The sequence below is a fragment of the Channa argus genome, chromosome 20, assembly GCF_033026475.1.
Source record: "Channa argus isolate prfri chromosome 20, Channa argus male v1.0, whole genome shotgun sequence".
Lineage (NCBI taxonomy): Eukaryota > Metazoa > Chordata > Actinopteri > Anabantiformes > Channidae > Channa > Channa argus.
In genome coordinates this window covers 1376980-1396642 of record NC_090216.1, presented here as the reverse complement: position 1 = coordinate 1396642, position 19663 = coordinate 1376980, and the positions used below count along the sequence as shown (strand labels likewise).

The following is a 19663-nucleotide window of genomic DNA, read 5'->3' as shown; positions in this document are numbered from 1 at the left end:
ATGCTCTGCTGTCTTCTGTCTCTTTCCCCGTGCTGAGTAGACAGAGTGGCTGGCTGCCTGCTGGATCTCTGCCTTCTTTTCTTTTTCCCAGTTTTCCTCTGGCTATGGAGATCAACAACCCAAAGAGTCCCAGCATCAGAGGACCAGCTAACTCTCTTTACCTGTGGAAACTGCAGCTTTTGGGAGTAGCTTCCTCTTGAGCGTCCTCCTCACCTGTACAGGGGGATCGCTGAAGTAACACCTGTTTTCTTCTTCTTCTTCTTTGCTTCAGTCTTGAATTTTTCCTCCTGCAGCCTTGTCCTGTGCGGCAGTCGCAGGCTCTTAACCTGATCTTCTCCCTTTTTATTTTTCACTCATTCAGCTGTCACTCTTGTCTGTCGCTGTCAGGACATACCATTCCCCTCTTTCTAGGGTTTCGTACGACATCGGGATCTGTGCGAGTTCTGACTCATTCAGAGGCAGGGGTGGATTTCATGACAATATGGAGGAATAATGAGTACGGCTTCAGCATGAATCAACACACTGGGGTCATACAAATACTTAAAGGTCACTGGCCAGAGCCAAACACAGCCTTGAACTTGTAGTCATCCATCTTTCAGCACCGTCTTCAGTTGGGCCTGGTATACGAGAGCTTTTTTGGATATGAAATCATGGGAAACGCAGCAGGAAGCATGGAGTTACCCCAAACAAAGGAGGGCAAGACTGTGTCGGCCCCTCCAGTCCCCACAGCCCCCCACAAACAAGCGGCAGGACCAAAACCCCCGATGCCCCCTGAAGAAGAGCTGGAGGAGCGCTTCAGTGCAGTGCTGGTAAGTTATGGTCAGGTCATTCAAGAGGTGAACAATGCAGTGAAACAAAGAATTTGTAATATGTTGGAAATGTGCATGGGCTCAGGACAAGCTTATCACTGTACCAGGTACACAATGCTACTGTGCAATGGTACATAAAAGACCCTTTGAACCGAGGCTTATTGCAGCTTTAGGCTCAGAGCATGTTCAGTTAAAATTATTGGGGAAGTCGGCTCTGTTTTACAGTTTAATGTAAGATGCAACCAAATATATCTTTCTCATTTTCACAGCTTCTAATCAGCTTTGAATTTCTGACTTGCAAGAAAAATCCCACTTTTCGCCTGTTAGAGAAGGTAAACGGTACAAGGTTTACACTGCATTGCCACAAGTATGTGGACCCTTACCACTTAGTTTTTTTTGTTTGGATTTCACACCTACCTGGTTTAGTCCAGTTAAATTCCTGGTTTCTTCTCTTCTCTGTTTAAAAAGAAACTTAGACAAAGCTATAACTTTCCAACTTTACAGACTGGTCCAATAATTCAGACCAGAGCAATTAAATTACAGGGTTGAAAACGCATTAAAAAATCTTCGTGCTGTAGTAAACCAACCCTCACTCCTAAAAATGACATTTCTATGCAAGTAAACTGCACAGGAGAGTAATCAACAGGTGGATTATGTTTTTATGCAGCAAACTCTTTGAATGGATGAAGCGCGACATTTATTAATGGAAACTGAATCAGGGAGGTGGTTGGGGCAGTATTTGGCTTCGAGTTGGACTCCATGAACCCATTTGCAGTTAGTTTTAGACAAAAGGACCACTTTTAATTTAGGGCAAGAGGAAAAGATGAAATGGGAGAAAAGTTAAACCCTGTTTCAGTGTCTCTTTGCACAAAACTAGGTCCATAAACACCAATAAAGTTTTATGTAGAAGAACAAAGCTCTGAATTCAACCCCCTTCCAGGACTGAGGAAAACCCCTCAAGAAGCAAAACTGTCACTCGTTCTTCTGCTAAAACACATATGGCTGTGACCCATGTATAAAAATAGGAACTATTTTTGCAGAAAAGAAGGGGGGGGGGGGCACAGGTTTAGGGTGAGATCCTGTGTGGGGAAGCGTGGACAACATGGACTGTAGAGTCTACATAGAAAAATCACCCTTCTGCTGCTGTGATTCTTGAACTTCCCTGTCTGATCACAAATGACGCCACTAACAGAGCTTTAGCTAGTGAAAATCTACTTGGTTGGGTTTGACAAAAACATTGAAAGGACTGTGGACTGGAAACAGGGAACAAACAGTGATCCCTCTTATGCAGATCATTCACTTTGTTAGTTTTGCAATGCTAATATTTACGCCATCCCATTACCATTTTTGCTCCTGGGCTTTACAGTCTCATGCACAATCCCAATACAGTATGTAACCTGTAACCTGTACCAGGTGTGAAAGTCTGGTGGAAAACAGACCAGTTGGGGCTGTTATAATGACAAACTAAAGGTCAAATACTTTGGGCCTTGTAGTGTTACCGGAGACCCTGTGAAGGGCACAATCCCTCAGCTGAGTGATATCACAGTCAGGTCTAGCAGATTTAATATAAATTGCTTAAGCGGGGCTTCACGCCCGACTTTCCCTACAACTTAAGTCAGAGCCCCTGAGATGAAATCAAGAAGTCCTGTCCCTCTGCAAACCAGCATTCCTCAACCTTAACCTGATTTTCAACAACACGGCCAGTGCCGAGCTGAGCACATGCCAGGAAAGAACAATGAAGACACAGATTTGAGTCTTGACAGCACAGCTATGTTCAACATGTGGCCAGACAGCGATCTGTGTGTTCAACAACATTCCTGTTTTTCCAGTCACCTCGGCATCTTATTATGTAATTATTTGTGGTGGATGATGAGGCCGCATGTTGCATTGTGTTGAGTGGATCTGGAGAAATGGCCTCCTGAAGGTGATGGCTGCCTATTTAAGGGCCTGATAAAGGCTTTTTTTTTTTTTTTTTTTTTTTTTAATTTCCTGAGGCTGTTTAATCAGTGTGTGTGGGTATAAACCACTTCCTGTTAGAACAGAGCCAAAACTCTTATTACCTTAGGAGCTGATGATTTTTATTCTTTCAACAGGATCCAATCCCTTTCAAGGACATCTGGCTACTTTTGTATTAGTGGACACATTGTGAAATCATCACTTCATTATCCCCAAACGTCTCTCACATGCGTTCTGGACTCAGTCGTCCACCGCGTCCAAGTGTTTTAATTTGAAGGTTGCTTTGGATAAAAGCATCTGCTAAATGTCTAATTGTAACTGCAATAATTTTACGTTTCTTCAATATTTCTCAACCCCAACTTTTTGAAACATGTCAACCAGTGGAGCGACGTCTCTGGTATTGTTTTTAATCATTTTCGGACAATGAAGACAAATAAACTAATCCAGGTTGGAGACTGACAGAAACCAGATATAAATAGATAGAATTTCTTACTGGTTTTAGTGTCTGTAGAGTTTAAATGTCCAGTCCAACGGATTTGGACATATGGGTTCTAACACGCACCCAAAACAGCTTTAGCCACTAAAAACCTGCACTTAAAGGTGTTTGTTTGTAATTTTGTAACAACTTTTACATTTTAGAGATTCAATAATAAAATATCACAAAAGTTAAATTGTTGCAAATCATTAAAGTAATAACTTCACCGAGCGGAAATGTCATAATTTCATGTGCTTTTTGAGGCACAGATCAATGTTTATAATTTAGATTTAATTATTATTATTTTTTTTAATCTAAATCCGTCTGAAACCTACTACATTTTCATATAAAGTGTAAAACCCGCAATTCTTTTAAAACCCCTGAATTTCCAAAATCAGCACTGAGGACATAAGCTTTTTGTTGTCACAAAGTAACGTGTTCTAATACTACATACAGTATGTGGGAGATGAGTTTACTTTTTTAATCATCTGCTTAGATACTTTCAGTCACATTTCTGTTATTTATTCTGTATGATCCTGTTATTTTACAGAGATGAAACTCTGATTTGTTTCGTTATGAAGATGAGACAAAACAGCATTTGGACTAATTTAAAACTCTGACAAACTTGTTTCCTCTGAGGTCAAACCTTTTATGCTGAAAGGTAAAAAGAAGCTTCTCGGCCTGCACATCACTCATCTGCTTTTTTAGGGTCATTTCACTGCAAATAGCAACTTATTTGCATGAGTTCTGGAACTGAAACACGTAATACTGCAGACACATACTGCGTGAAATACGTAGACCTGTGAACATTGTATTTACGTGTGCATTGTTAAACTCTGCATCTTCCAAACTGTGGACATTAATCCTCTTCTATAAAAAGCTCAATTCTCTGTGAAGGTTTTTTACAAGTTGTGAAACTTGGCTGCAGGGATTTACAACCATTCAGCCACAGGAGCCTTAGTGAAATCCAACGCGGTTATGTCATGTGGTGAGGTCTGGCTCACAGCCGGTGCTTAATGGGCGACTTCAACGATTTCCAACTTGCTTTCTATGCTTTAGTTTAGGGTGTAAATGTACATTGATGCTTCTAAATGTCCCTCTAACTTCCCTAAATTACATACAACAACAAGTTGGATACATCCAACTTACGTCATCTGAGGAAGTTTTCCATCATTAGAAGTTCAGATATCATCTGGGGGAGCTCTGGAAAGCAGGTTGATCATGAATCTAACCTCCATAGTGTGAGCAACAAGATGGCAAAATCTGAACTGAAGGTTCCTTCAAGTGATGTCATCTGGAGGCGTTTTTCAGCTACAAGTAGTGAGATACTGTAATGTAGAGAAGTCAGAGGGAGGTTGACATTCATTTAAATGTATTTCTCAAGCTAGTACAAACTTACTCATGCTTTTATACCTACGCGTCTTGACTTTTGTCAGGCTCCCACTCACAGCTGGTACTAAACGCTGCAGCCCGAATGCTAACCGGCAATATTACTACCATACCAGCCTCCCGTCACTGGCTTCCAGTCCATTTCGGAGTCACGTTTAAGATTTTGTTTTATGTTTGAAGACCCTTAATGGTCTTGCTCCCTCTTACATTGTAGAACTTCTCCATCCTTCTACTCCTTTTCGACCCCTCAGATGTTCTGATCAGCTGCTCCTTAACTCCCTTAGATCAGGCATAAGAGCAGAGGTGCTTTTTCAGTCATGGGGCCCAGGTGATGGTAAAAACTTCCTGCCCAAGTGTGGAAGTTTTTGAATCACCTCTTAGATCCCATTTTTATTTCCTGGTTCAGACTGAGAGTTTTGGCTTTTGCTTTATTATTGTATTTATTTTGCTTATTTTATATACCCAGCATGTTCTTTTCCTACCTTCTAACTTAGTTCCAGGAACAGGCCTCGTTAGGAAATGCAGTGTTTGTTCACAGCTGCTAGTGAATGTTTTGACAGCATTATTGACCCGTCCACATCAAAAATACATTCAGCTATCTGAACTTCAGTAGCTTCATTCTGGCAGCAGTGTAACAGCTGGTTTTCATATAAGTAGACATCCGTCAACTAGGACTCAGACAGCGACTGTGCTGATTTTTTATGACCAAAATACTGCAATGATTACAGAGTATGGATCACAAGTTTCCAAAGTTTTTTTTTTTTCTTCAAAAGAATACATTGTACATTATGCTTAATTGTTACATATTTAGTTTTTCTCCATAAATTAAATTGTATGCTGCCTTTCCAAAGCTATTCCAGTTAAAGCAGGCTGATGCTGCCTCTGGTTGTTAGAGACTGAGCTGTTTGCAAATGTGTTTACATGCAGGCAACATACATGTTGTCAGCATAGAACATAGAGTCTCTATAGTATTTGAAGTGTGTGTGTGTGTGTGTGTGTGTGTGTGTGTGGAGGATGCCGTGGAATGACCACTGCAATGAATTACCTTGCCAGCAGTAAATGTCTTGTGCTAACTGCTGCAGGTTTCCCTGCTTGAGTTTGTATGTGCTGATGCATTTATGTTTTCATGTGCAAAAGAAAAAAAGGCATCATGCTGCAGCAGTTTAAGTGTCTCCTGCTTATAAAACCATTTGTCCTGCCTCCATCCTGGGTGTTAACAGCAAGCTTTTTTCTGCCACAGCACAATTGTCTCACCCCAAATATACTGTAGATGATTTTATATCTTCTGCTGAGTTTGCAAAGAAAGTCTCCTGAGCTAAGGGGAGGTTGTACTCTCTCTGCATACAAACTAGCCGACTGCAGGCGTAACTGGTCCCATTCTGCAGAGGCTTAAAATGGACAAGAGGGAGAGAATTTGTCAGGCTTCTCCCTCTGGGTGTCGACTGGAAGGGAGGAAAAGGTGTGTGTGCCTTTGTTTGTGACCACAGTATTTATGTGTTATTAGGTATTGGGTTTATTTGGGGCGAAAATCTTTAGTCACGTCCACATTTACATCTTTCCTCAGTGATTTACATAAAACTTTGCATATCTTCCTATTCTATCTGGGAGGACATGTAAATGTACACCTGTGGATTTGTGTACTGTATTTACAGGAAGAAGGAGGGAAGGTTTACTTTCGTGTTGGCAGCTGTGACACTTTTGTCACGTTAATAAGTCTAGAAAGAAAATTGGTGACTGCCCCAAAGAACAGATGTTGTAGTAATTATTCGGTCACTGCTGCAAACTCGGCGTGTTTCTGTGAACGTCATAATTCCATTGATCCGTCCATCCAGGAAAGTCTGTTCTCCATCCGACTCCTCATTCCACCATTGCTCTGCAGTGTGTTGTAACATGGTTCGAAGGTGCTGTTAATTTAACCTTGTGTTTGAAAACTGTCCACAAATTCATGGTGGTGTAACCATTGGGTTCACTTTTTAATGATGTTTCCATCCTAATGGGCGGATTTGTAAAGCTCCGAGATCCTGAGGCACTGATTGTGCTGCTTGTCACCACATGTTGTCACACTCAACATGTCTTTGTGTGTATGAAACGGTCCACTAAGGTCACACGAGACCAAAATCTAGATGTTTAGTTAGAATGGCTCAAAGTCCAGACCTAAATCCAACTGAGAATCTGTGGCAAGACTTGAAAAGTGCTGTTCACTGACGCTCTCCATCCAGTCTGCCTGAGCTTGAGCTATTTTCCAAAGAGAAAGCTGGTAGAGACAAACCCCAAAAGAGCTGTAATTGCAGTGAAAGGTGGTTCTACAAAGTATTGACTCAGGGGCTGAATACAAATGCACGCAACACTTTTCAGGTGTTTATTTGTAAAAATGTTTGAAAACCTTTTATCATTTCACTTCACAATTATGTAGCACTTTGTGTTGGTCTGTCACATAAAATCCCAAAAAATACATTTGCTGTAGATTAGTGTTTGTAATGTCAAAATGTGGAAAATGTCAAGGGGTTTATATACACGACACTGTATACAAAAGGTGTCCTTCTCATGTAGGATCTAATAACAAATGTAGATTAAGTCTCAGAAGGAAACAAAATGCACTGAATCCAACAGAATGTTGGTTTTTATTAGTTAATGGATTCCCCGTGTGTAACATCCAAAAAAAAAAGAAATCCTAGCAAATGCAGTTCATTTAAAACGTCTTCCATTAAGCGACGTCTTAATAACTGTAACTTGATAAAATGAGGAACTAAAGAATGTGCTGCATTTTACCCTTAAACTGCCATATTCTCAGACTGCTGAAGTCCCTTTGATAGTTTCTGAAACAAATGTCAAACTGCAGTGCAGTGGTTTCATAGTATTCACAAATCAAAAAACCGCATCTAGATACAAGTGTGTTTTGTTCTGTTCCGCTACATCATGAATATGACCAGTTCACATCTATTTGACATGAAGAGAAACTACAGGGGCTGTTTTGAGAGTGTGAGACACACCACGTAGAAAACCATCAAAGTCCATCCCCCCTAAAACGTCCTGCACCTGCTGTGTAGGTTACAACAAAAAAGGGTCGTGTTTGGTTTGACTTTGCAGCAGCACAGGATTGAAGCTGCGGTAAGTTTTACCTGACTACACCTCTGTCATCATGCAGCTGTTGATGTTGGGTTCAAACCACTTCCCTCAGGAAACAAGGTTGTTTTTCTCTCTCAGCTTTCTACTGGTCAAATATATCCACCACACACTGACGCACCAGCTCCATTCATCAGGCCTGATTTATCAGATTTGCATCCAGCACACAACACCATTGATTTACGGCGCTTTTTGGAATTTGCTGTGCCTCTGTTTTTCAGCAGGACACATGACGTCTGCACTTTTCACATGGCTTTAGATTTAAGCTGAATTCGTCTGTGTAGCTTGAAAAAAACGTGGATATTATTTCAATTTTTTTTCTCACTTTATAAACTGATCAAATGTGCGTTTTGCAATCACAAACCAAAACTTGAATGTTAAAGCTGTTTGTAGTTCAGCTGAGGCTGATCTCTGAACAGCACACTGCTCAGCAGACTGAGTCAGTGACTCGCTGAGCTTGTGATGGACGCTCAGGACGACAGCAGGAGGTCTGACCTGAAAGAGAAAACGGATAAGATATGGAGAGTGTGTGCAGCATTTAAGCTACATAACCGGGGAGCTGTGGCCGACTGTGCGACATCCTTTAGGGGGAGTCTCCCGTCAACTAGCCCAGTTTCGTGTGTGTGGGTTATTATTAGTGCAGCTGATTTGTGTGCGTGCTGGAATCTGTTTATTATATAGGGCAGCAGCAGTGCACGAATGTGCTGTGTGGATCTTTAAATGTGTGCTGAGAATCTGTAATTGAATCCTCTCAGAAACTCAAGGACAAAACTTTAACTTCAGGGAGAATTTGGAGGCTGCTGTTTTATCATCCACATAAAGACACCTGGTATCAGATGACTGTTTTTTAAAACGACCTGACTTTCAATTAAGGTTTCACACATATATTTAAAAAAAGCTTAAATGTCTGCGTAAGTATGTCGGTGTATTACATTTTAGTACTAAACTGGGATATAATTGGAATATTCTTTATACTTGTATTTCAATTTACAGACTTTTACATAGAAACAAATTATGTATCAAATATGCAGCGTTAAGACTAAAACATACTCCACAAAATTAATATAGTAAATGCAATCAAATACACATGTGACATATATACTTTGGCAATGTTGTAATGTCTCTGTTTTTAGGTTGAAACTGTCAGAAAGGTGATAATTCTACTCTCTGTTTATTATTGAGCTCATGGTGGGTTGTGGGCTCGTATTGAAGTGCATTCTAAGAACAGGTGCTTCTAAAGTTTTGGTGACCTCATTCATTGGCCTAAACTTTACAACCACCTCTTCTTAAAGAGGTTCAGTATGTGCATCCCTGCTGTAGCTATGAGCATTGTTATAGATAATTACATATTTAAATGTACCGTAATGATACACATTGCATTTGGCTTTGGACATTTTTAGCGCAATGTGCTGGAAAGACAGTTGTTACTTTGTGTAAGTAGGATTGTAAATGCAGGCGTCCAGCATTGATGCTACAGATCCACGTTGTCTTCAGTATATGACGCTCAAACTGTGTTGGGCTTCAGAAAAAAAACTTCAGGTTAAGTTACAAGATAAATTACAATTTTTAAAAATGCTGAAATAGGTGGGCTATAAGAAGGTGAGGAGTGACACCACAGATGTGAGGCCTCAGACTCACAGAGGGACTCAGACACAAGAATAAAGAGACATTTACAAAAGCATTTTAAGCAGAGCAATGAATTATTTATTAAGTCTCCAGATCCAGATAAGGGGGGGGGGGCAGTGCAGTGTTTGTTGTCCAGTTGTTTTGTTGACTGCTAGGTTCAGAAACTCACCTGTGCTTATGAATAATTCAGAGCATAATACGAATCCATGAGAACGTAACGTACAGGTTGGTGAGCTGGATGAAGATATTAGCCTCTATTTAGGTGATAGTAGTCAAAAAGGAGCCGCAACACAATGTAGAAATACTTTGACACTAGTTGAAGTTGTAAAGACTAGAGACTAGTGAAGAATTCCAGAGATGGGGGAGGTCACACTCCGACAGCTTATAGAATGTTCCATGTAAGTTTTAAAAAAACCAACAAAAAAGACAAAAGCATTAGACTCCTAGATGGACAGATGTGGACAATCTGGACTATAGAGCCAACACAGAGAACTGAGGTGACTTTGACACATTAATTTACATATTCAGTCTGCATCTAATAAGTAAAGACTAGAATCTTTACACTCACACACTTTTTCTTCTGCCAACTATCAGATACTGACTCAGACCAGGTCTCTCTACATCCAAGCAGTTGTCACAACTAAGTCATATTCATCGTTGGCTCTGCAGTTGCTAAAGTGTGTGTGTCTTGCTTAAGTTGCGTGAACAGCTTAAAAATTGAAAATGTCAACATCTTTCAGCTGAAGTGCTAAATTTTGATATGACTTCAATAGTTTTTGTTGACCTTGATATTGCTGATTGAGTATTTCTCTGCACCAACTCATGATGGCAGTTGGAGCGAAATTCTCTTTGATTGTGGGGCTTATAATAAATAAACTGCTTTTTTTTTTCTTTCTGGGTCCAGAACACAATGAATCTTCCTCCAGACAAGGTGAAGATCCTCGGCCAGTATGACAATGAGAAGAAATGGGACCTGATCTGTGACCAGGTGGGTCTTTTAACCAGGTCCTCACTCTCTGCCACCCAGTCTGTCAAAATGGTGCCTTTTAAATTAGATGAATAATGCATCATGTTTTATTGGCAGTGCACATCTAAGCAGTGTGAGTCGATCAGTATCCTGACGTCACGTGAACACCAAAACAACGACACACAACATTCTCATGCACACACGAGAAAGCTCATCAATATTACACATCAAGGTAGCAACCACAACCAGATCCTAACAACCGGCAGCTTGATTGCTGTTGCAGCTTTATGTGATTGAAACATGATTAAAACAATTTCCCTCTGATCCGCTCCAGCTGTTAACTGTCTTTTCCCTTGTCAATTTTTGAAAAAAACGATAAAACCGACTGTAAGTTTTAAAGGCGTGATTGGACCTGATGCAGCTGAGTGCTGCACCGCATTCATTTCTAGAAGCTTGTTCCCATCACATTAATTTGCATAAGAGGAGCTGTGTAATCAAGCGGCCTGTGTGAAAGCCCGGCTGAGCTCTACCCTCTGGCCCACACCGTCCTCTTACTGCAGTAAGCAATCAATTCTAATTAGAGGTCTATGAGTGTGTTTCTGTGTGTCTGCAGGAGCGGTTTCAAGTGAAGAATCCACCCTCTGCGTATTTGGAGAAGCTGAAAAGTAATCTGGATCATGGAGGAGTCAGTAGAAAGGTACAAACCAGCAAGCTCACATCATTTTAGTTCAAGAGTGTTTATGTCATGTTTGGGATTTGTATTCTTCAGTCTTCTTATCACCTGATTTCTTTCCAGTTTTTCTGTTGGTTGATAATGTCGTCATTCACACCTTTTTCTTTATTCCCCTGATCAGAATTTCGACATTTGCTATTTGAAAGAGAATAAGTTCTGTCTTCAGGCATGATTAGCAAAATAACCAGCCAACTATAAAACACAGTCATTTTCTGAGTAATATATTTAATTAAACTAAAATCTAGTGCAGTTAATTTCCATATCAGTATAAATAATTATAGTAGATCAGGTTAATATGAATAAAGTACATTTTCTTCAACAACACGTCCTGAGAGTTTAATCAAAATAACAGATCACACACAAACCTGCCTTTTAATAACTAACAACTACTGTACGTTTCAGTTTAAGAGACGAGTCCAGGAATCCACTCAGATTCTCAGAGAGCTGGAGATTTCGCTCAGAACCAATCATATAGGGTGAGTTTCATTGGGATTCCCTGGTTACATCGACCATAAATATACTGTTCTGACTCGGAAATAAAAGCTGGAATGTTGATCCCTTGTCTCATATTCATCTTTGGATGTCAAACCCAAATGTTTTCAGTCTACAGCAGAAACAAAGGAATTGGCCTCAACGTTCCAATACTTTTGGAGGGAAGTGTAGGCGGCAAAAAGCCATAAAGTTTTCAACGTGACCTGCGTAATATCACTTCACTCCCTCAAAGACTTTCATGCCCTGTACAGGTGTCTAAAGATGAGGATGACAGTCTATGCTGTGACACTGTTCATGTTTAATAAAAGTGTTTCATTATCTTTTATTATATTTCTTTATCTGTTGGTGGCCTTTACCACTTGACTGACTTTCATTGTATTACATTCTTCTATTTTGCCTTTATCTGTGTAGCGACCTTGAGTGTCATGAAGGTGCCTATAAATAAAATGTTTTATTATTATTATTATTAACATACATATGTATTTATAGACTCGATGTAGAAAGATTGTAAATATAGAGGAGTTGATCTTCAGTTTCAAATTAATTTATAACACATGCCTTTGACGACATCCTCTGTAAGGTATTTTTCACATCTGGACATTTGTCATTTTTAAAATTCTAAAATGTCATGTGTTACCATTTACTGCCGTGTCACTAAGTTCCGTCATATTTTCTGCTCTCAGCTGGGCTCAGGAGTTCCTAAATGAAGACAACCAAGGCTTAGACGTTCTTGTGGAATATTTATCCTTCGCCCATAGTGCTGTCACGTAGGTATCAGCCTGAATTCCCATTGTTTTACATTCCTGGAACAGTCGACAGGCTTAACTGTGAACTTTAACACTTTCTGCCACTGAGAGTAAATTCTGATTCTTAGGAATGACGTGGAATCTTTGGACAATGGCTTGTTCCCCACCAACAAAGCGAAGGCTGTGGACGACTCGGTGGAAGACCTGAGCAGGTGTTCCAGCAACTCGCCTTCTCACAGTGTGTCGAAGGTCAGCAAGGCCTTCACAGTCAGGTGAGGAGCCTGTGGGCGGATGCTGGTGATGAGATGCAGGCAGGTGAAGATGACGTGTTTTCAATCTGTCAGATGTAAATGAGACGTCTCGTATCCATCCTCACTAAAAACACAGGGAGGATGATTTGAGGCATAATGCCATAAACGGTTTTTACTTTGCAAAGTAGAATCCACTCAGTAAATTGTTGTGACCTCATTTAGCTCAGAAAACTGCACAACTTGAACATAGTTCAGTTTTTTTTAAGGCACTTGTAATTATAAACCCTTTATACACTTATGAGACAACTGTACCTTAATATAGTGTAATTATTGGATTGAGTGTTGTAATTTTCATTTTGACACAGTACATGTACATGTACACTGTAAGGTTCAGCCGAACTCTTTACAAAGTTACTCTTCATCTCCCCTGACAGATGACACAGTTGTACAGCAAAGCTGTCTGCATTTTTTTCAATGAAGATGGATCAATACAGAAAACACTCGCACACAAATGCACAAACACAAACAAATTCTCCCCAGTAGATGAACATGTATAAAATGCATGTAAAGCTTTTTTAAACCTCGGTTTTAACAAATGGACTTTTGGTGTCAAATTTAAAGTAACAATAAAATAATAGATACATAAATATTTTATTCATCCTAACGGGAAATTCACAATAGTTTTTAATACATTTTGCTCAGACCAAATGTTCATATTCAAGAAAGAACTGAGTGACAGGTGAATCAGAGCTGCAGTAATTAGTCAGTAAACTACTGAGTCAAGGTTTCAGCTTCTCCAACGTAAGAAGGCTTTGTTTGGTTTGAGATGGTGCTGTAGCATGTTGTGCTGGGCATTTTAGTTCATTCATGTGTTGTGGTCCAAGCAAATTAATAAAAAAAACAACTAAATTTGATGAATTAATAACTCAAATAATCATAAGATGAAACAATAATATTAGCATTGGGAAAAGATAAACTAGCCATAACATGTATACTTTGGACCAAACGTTGGATAAAAGCTCAACATGTAGGTCACGATCAAAAAACATCAAGATCCTGTATAAAGACATTTTTTAACAAAAATGATATTCTAAACATGATTTCCAAATTTGATATTGCAACTCTTCATAATTTTCACTGTAAAAGAAATGTTAGTTTGCAGTTTTTACAGTAAAATGTGTTCATTGAATTAAACTCTGCATATTAATTGATAATAGTTTTATGTTCAGGTCCCACTGAACGAGTCTCAGACACTTAGTCATTCGGATCTGAGGCGACATTGTTGTCATAGCGATTACGTCTGTGTTTGCACCTGTTTGCTGGCGTCTGTTCACACTGCATGTGAGTTTAATCATATTTAAGTGTGAATGATTGAAGCACAAGAACAGACACTAAGTTAGACATCGTCACCCATAACTTACAACGTTTCAGCCAAATGGATTATGTATACGATCAGATTCAATCGCTGCAGGAAAACAGTGAAAGAACGTGCAGGTTTATACTGAGCATATGTTGGTGTGGGTGTGGGACGGACGAGCCGTCCCTGCAGTGTCTCCCACCTGACAGTCGGCTCTCTCTAAAACAGGAAAGCTCAGAGGAACACACGGGTTGGAAGCCACCAGGATGATGTTCATCTCTGCATCATGTGTTTACGTGCCATCATGAACTATCAGGTATTTACTGTCAACCCACTTACACCTCGTGCAGCTTCTTTGATTTATCTCAGGCTTTAATGTGTTTGTCATGTTTGACTGGAAGGTGTCAGGTGTGATGGAAGCTCAATTCTGCCAGGAAAAGTTACAGACGGACTGTTTGGAATGAAAGAGATATGAGCAGTAATGAGATACTAACCCAGAGATTAGGATAATGATTTATTGAGACATGAGGAAAACTTTTGACTTTTTCTACATTTTGCATTGACTTCATGAATTAAAATTAGGTGACACAAGTTTACATATTTGGTGAAGGTAAAATTAGATCTTGTTTAAGATATAGTGGTAATGATCAGGTAGTTGGGATGAATGAGATGAAAGCCAAAAGTCACACTTTCCTTCTTTAATAATTAAAAGACTAAAAGTGCAAATCAAAGTTTCTATTTTTTTACATCACATTTCTGAGATACAAACCTAATTCAGATGTGGGTGAAAAATTATACACAAATACAGAATTGAGATTTTCTTCGTCGTACGATCTATTAAGCTAAAAGTTTAACAAGATAAAACAAAGAATTGGTTGTTACAGTAATCTTTTGCATGTTTCATGTAGGAAGTAAAGGAAACAATAAAGAGTAAATTTCATTAAATTAAGTAGTAAATTCCAAATGTATGATAAGTTTATATGATGAGTACATTTTGTAACTTTTTACGTCAGTGTTGTAAGATCATCAGCAAAATGTCCCGTTTACATTGGACATCATGACCAATTTAGCTTTTGGGTCAAAAATTGAACCGACTCCCAAAGCTGACACCTGTTGACTAGGTTACATTAGAAATTGATGGATCGTAGTGGACGTTTAATCCTGAAAACATTGCAAGTGTCCAAATTGTCTGTTTCTATTCATAAAGTGACTGATTTGCTGTTTCTCTATGATTTACGGTATTTTGTGTATATGTGTGTTGTCAGTCTGGGTTTAACCTGGTGATGAAACATCCCTGCTGTGTCAATGAGATCACACTCAGTCTCAACAACAGAAACCCAAGGTAAAAAGCTTGAAGTTAGGACACATTCACATCCAGGTCAGTGTCTTTGCTTGCTAATGAAATGGATGTCTGTACTCAAAAGGCTGCAAATTTGCAAGATATCCACTAAATGGAACCAAATCATAATGTCAAAGACTCACATTGTCTTGAGATGGAGAAGTTTAGTAGTATCACCTACATCAGAAGAGTTTTGGGACTGGACCTCATCAGGGCAGTAAAACCAGGAGGAATAGTTACAACAAACAAAACCCGTTTCTGTGTTCATACTTTCTGCAACACGCAGAAATATTATTCATCATCCAGTTTCGAAGAGTAAGGCTGATGATACATACTGATAGAGGATGACCTGCCAAACTCAACATGAACGTACATGTTCTGTAAATTCTCCTCCTCAGAACCAAAGCGCTGGTGCTGGAGCTGCTGGCTGCCGTCTGCTTGGTGAGAGGAGGCCATGACATTATCCTCTCTGCGTTTGACAACTTCAAAGAGGTACGATGAGTCACCAGGGAGTCGAACCTTCAAAGGTCACTGATCCACACCAGCCTGCATCTGGTTTTTGCTGTGCACTTGTTACTTGGGGAAAACACGTCTCATTCTGGTTCAGCTTGTATCTATCTTCCGCATTTACTTCCCTTTGGTTCAACTCTCCAAACGTACAGTCGTTTTTCTGTGAAGCTCATGCTTCTGTTGCAAGAAACCACCTGCTAACATATCAGACTCTTTAAATCTTTACCTTTTCTACTTCAGCAGCCGGGAGGTTTCAGCCAAAGCTCTGACTGTGTTTTAGGCTGGTCCATAGTTTAACGTGGACGTGGTTCTCGTGTTACAGCAGCCACATAGCAGCGTGTTCTCTAAAAGCAGGTTAAGGGAAACCCCAGACCCACTTCCCCCCCCTCAACCAGCTGCTCTGTCCAGTTGTCCCCCCCACCAGACCAAACTGACTGAAGAGCCGTAAATATGTGTAACATTTGTTGAGTTGCCTCTGACATCTCCTTGACCTTCTTTCATTTTTGCCGGAGGAAGCAGCAACTGTTGCCAACAGATCTCATGCTGTGGCTGCAACAACAGACGGAAGGAAGCATAAACCTGAACCAGCAGGGTCTATTATTAGTAGAAGTCAAGGGTGTTAGAAACCTGCCCTGCAATTGCTCAGACCTTCCCGAGTGTGACGAGCACATCCAGAGAGCCTCCGGTATTCACTGTCATTGTAGTTCATTTAATTTGATGTGTTCACACCTGAAAGTGACCTTGGGCACGACACTGAACTGCAAGTGGCCCCAGTGTTGTACATGTCATCTAAACCCTCTGTAGAATGTTTCCTGGTTTTCCCCACAGAGACTGAAAAAGTATCACATTTAAATTAAGATGGCTTGTTGGAGCATCTTTTAATGGAATCTGTTGACAATCAGAAAAATGTAAAAACCCCCAGACCATGGATGGCTTATGAGAAAATGGGTCCCTGGGTAAACACTGGGGATGGGCCCTTGTTGTTTTCAGATTGTCTGTGGTAATAGTCTGTTTATGGCTATTGTTGTTTTTGATTTGATATTTCACATCTATTTTTGGTTTTTATTGAGGTTGTATTTCTCTTTTTTGTGTCTAGTTTTTACCCTTTGAGTAGCTTCAGGTTTTCCTTTTTTTAGTGGTTGGTTTTTGCACATCTTTTTCTGGACAAGTTGTGTTTTTAACTGTGCTTCCTGAAACTAGAAATATGAATAGTGAGTATAAAAACTGTGGGGCTCAGGGATCTTTGGGCCTATGCCCAGTAGGTTTGTTCAGAAAGCCATTAAAAGAAAAACGAAGGACATGAAATGACAAACTAAAAACCCGTTTGTTTGTAAGTACCTAATCCTCTGACACCATCAGCCCTCACCTCGCCGGGTGGCATCAGTTACCACAGCCACGACTCGAGTATCGCAGCAAGTGGCACTTGTCGTGATACCACAGCAACACTGTGTGTGTGTGGGCGAGAGGAAGATGGAGAAGATGGAGACGGCGATAAAGAGCTCTTGGTTGTAAAGTAGAGGCACGTGGGCGCAGAGCCAGGAGCCGGCTTATGTGTCCCTGAGTAGCAGAACGTGGGCTTTGTTTTGGGCTGTGCAGGCTGTCAGCCTGGCGTGCTGCATTATTCAGAGGACATGAGTGGGCAAACAGGCGGAGGCACATTAAACTCAGACTGTTGCTAATGGACAAGACAGAGTCTGCTGAGCTGTTAGTTAATTAGAATTTAGCCACATTTGTCTTTGGTTCCGCACCAAGCAAACATGCCCACTTGTTGTCCGTGGAGCCTTGTTTATGTGATGCTTTGCCTGTGGAATGAAAAGTGCACTAGACTGTGCAGTAATTACCCTGCAACACAGGGCAGCAGGGGGCTGAAGTGGTCTGAACGTAAAGCTTAATTCACGACTACAAACAACATCCGGATGATTCTCCACCATTAACTACAGATATTTCTAATGGTGCAGGATTTGCAGAGACAAAGACATGGATGGACAGTTCTGTGTGAGCACACTGCCCCCATGTGTGAACATGTGGAGATGCCACGGTCAACGGTGTGTTTATCTAGATCATCAGCAGTAGTACGTCCCAGAGGACTAAACGTAGATTTAACAAATTAATAATTAATCACAAAGGACAATAAAGAGAACAAAAGGCAAGTTTCCCTCTCTGCTGTGATCTGATGTTAATTTTTGGTTGTTTTTCAGGTCTGTGGAGAGAGAAGTCGATTTGAGAAGCTCATGGACTATTTTCGGAATGAAGACAGCAGCATTGACTTCATGGTAAATCTCCTACATATGTATAAAGACATGTGCACAGAAACTGCACTTTTTGGGAGCCAAAAGTACGCAGACACCTAAACACGCTATCCAAATGGAGAGCGTCTCAATGAGACGGGTTGCGTTTGACTTCATTTGAGGAATAGTTTTGGTTTATAGTGTTGTATTAGAATCAAAGTGTGAAAGAGTACGAGCAGCGTGTAAGAAGCACTGATGCAGCCACTGAGTCTAAATGTACAATGTGGAGGATTTTAGTCAAGTTAGCATTTGATGTTTACAACCAAAACAACTGATTTGCTTCTCAAAATGTTTTAAATTTTATTTCAGGAACTTAGATGAAACTGTTCACATATTTCTGCCCATGTATTACATCTAGGTTTGTCTGAAGACTTGTAACCCCCGTGATCAGATTATAATTATTAAATTATAATAAATGAGAAGCTGCAAAACTCACTGAATAGTTATAGAAACTGTTTACTGTAGTTTCAAAGGCAAATGTATGTAAATAGTATATGGGACATATATACGTAGAAGTGTTCTATCTGCGCTTCATAAAGCTGTTGGTGTCTCCAGATGAGCTGCGTGAGGTGACACCTGATAAATGTCCTCAATTGATGTCACAGGCATCAGCATTTGTTTTGATCATTACAATCATTACAGTGATGCTGTTGGTGTTACATTTACTGTGTTTGCCCACCAGGTGGCCTGCATGCAGTTCATCAACATTGTGGTTCACTCAGTGGAAAACATGAACTTCAGAGTCTACCTGCAGTATGAGTTCACCAGACATGGACTGGATGACTTCCTTGAGGCAAGTTTGACCTTTGAGCCTATAGCCTGTAAGTTTGAAATGTGGCTATAATATTGGCCAATAAGAAGTAAATTCTTTTTGGGAAATTTGACCTGGTTGATTTTTTTTTAAAAACTCTGCTCTGTTTCTGAATAGGAGCTGAAGTTCACAGAGAGCGACAGGCTGCTGGTGCAGATTCAGGCCTATCTCGATAATCTGTTTGACGTGGGGGCTTTGCTGGAAGATGCAGAGACCAAAAACACTCTGCTGGAACACATGGAGGAGCTGCAGGAACAGAACACACAGGTGGATTTACTGTTCTCACAGATGCACAGAATACACTCACATGTGAAGACAATGCAGTTACTCTCTGTGTGTAAATGGTTCACAGTTGAGCAGCCGGTTGGAGGAGAGTGAGAGGGAGGCAGTGGAGAAAGTGTCAGAGTTGGAGAAGAAGCTGATTCAGACCACTAAGGAAGTGGCTCTCTTAAAGGTAGAGCACACTTTTCACCCTCAGTATGTTTTATTACAGCAAGACTTGGATTTATTCTCATAGCTCCTGCCAGCGGTTGGATCAGTTACAGTGTGATAATGTCCTGCGTTATGAGACAATCATGCACACGTTCAACACAAATCAAGCCAAACGCTCACATCCACCACAGCCTCACATTGTGGTTACAGTTTGAGTTCCCATTGTTGCTGGATTTATGTGCGGAGATGTTTTTCCTTTGCAAAGTATTAGCAACATTTTGGAAACAACAAATTCTAATGCGTGATCAATAACTTTGGTAAATCCTGTTTTAATTTGACAGATATGAATGATAATTAAT

At 40.3% G+C, this 19663-nt stretch overlaps 1 protein-coding gene across 3 annotated transcripts in view; it reads left to right on the top strand.

Moving 5' to 3' along the window:
- The window catches only part of fmnl1b (formin-like 1b), a 39338-nt gene that overhangs the window by 5394 nt on the left and 14281 nt on the right, over positions 1-19663 (top strand). For 2 of the 3 annotated variants that reach the window (XM_067488935.1, XM_067488936.1), the window contains exons 1-13: positions 48-809; positions 10283-10366; positions 10959-11042; positions 11481-11554; positions 12254-12337; positions 12445-12588; positions 14153-14240; positions 15190-15266; positions 15662-15755; positions 17972-18046; positions 18744-18854; positions 18990-19139; positions 19225-19326. In XM_067488935.1, the coding sequence (XP_067345036.1) occupies positions 651-809; positions 10283-10366; positions 10959-11042; positions 11481-11554; positions 12254-12337; positions 12445-12588; positions 14153-14240; positions 15190-15266; positions 15662-15755; positions 17972-18046; positions 18744-18854; positions 18990-19139; positions 19225-19326 (1326 nt within the window). In that variant the 5' untranslated portion in view covers positions 48-650. Of the gene's footprint in view, positions 1-47; positions 810-10282; positions 10367-10958; positions 11043-11480; positions 11555-12253; positions 12338-12444; positions 12589-14152; positions 14241-15189; positions 15267-15661; positions 15756-17971; positions 18047-18743; positions 18855-18989; positions 19140-19224; positions 19327-19663 lie in introns of those variants that run through there. The other variant, XM_067488937.1, reaches the window with a different exon arrangement.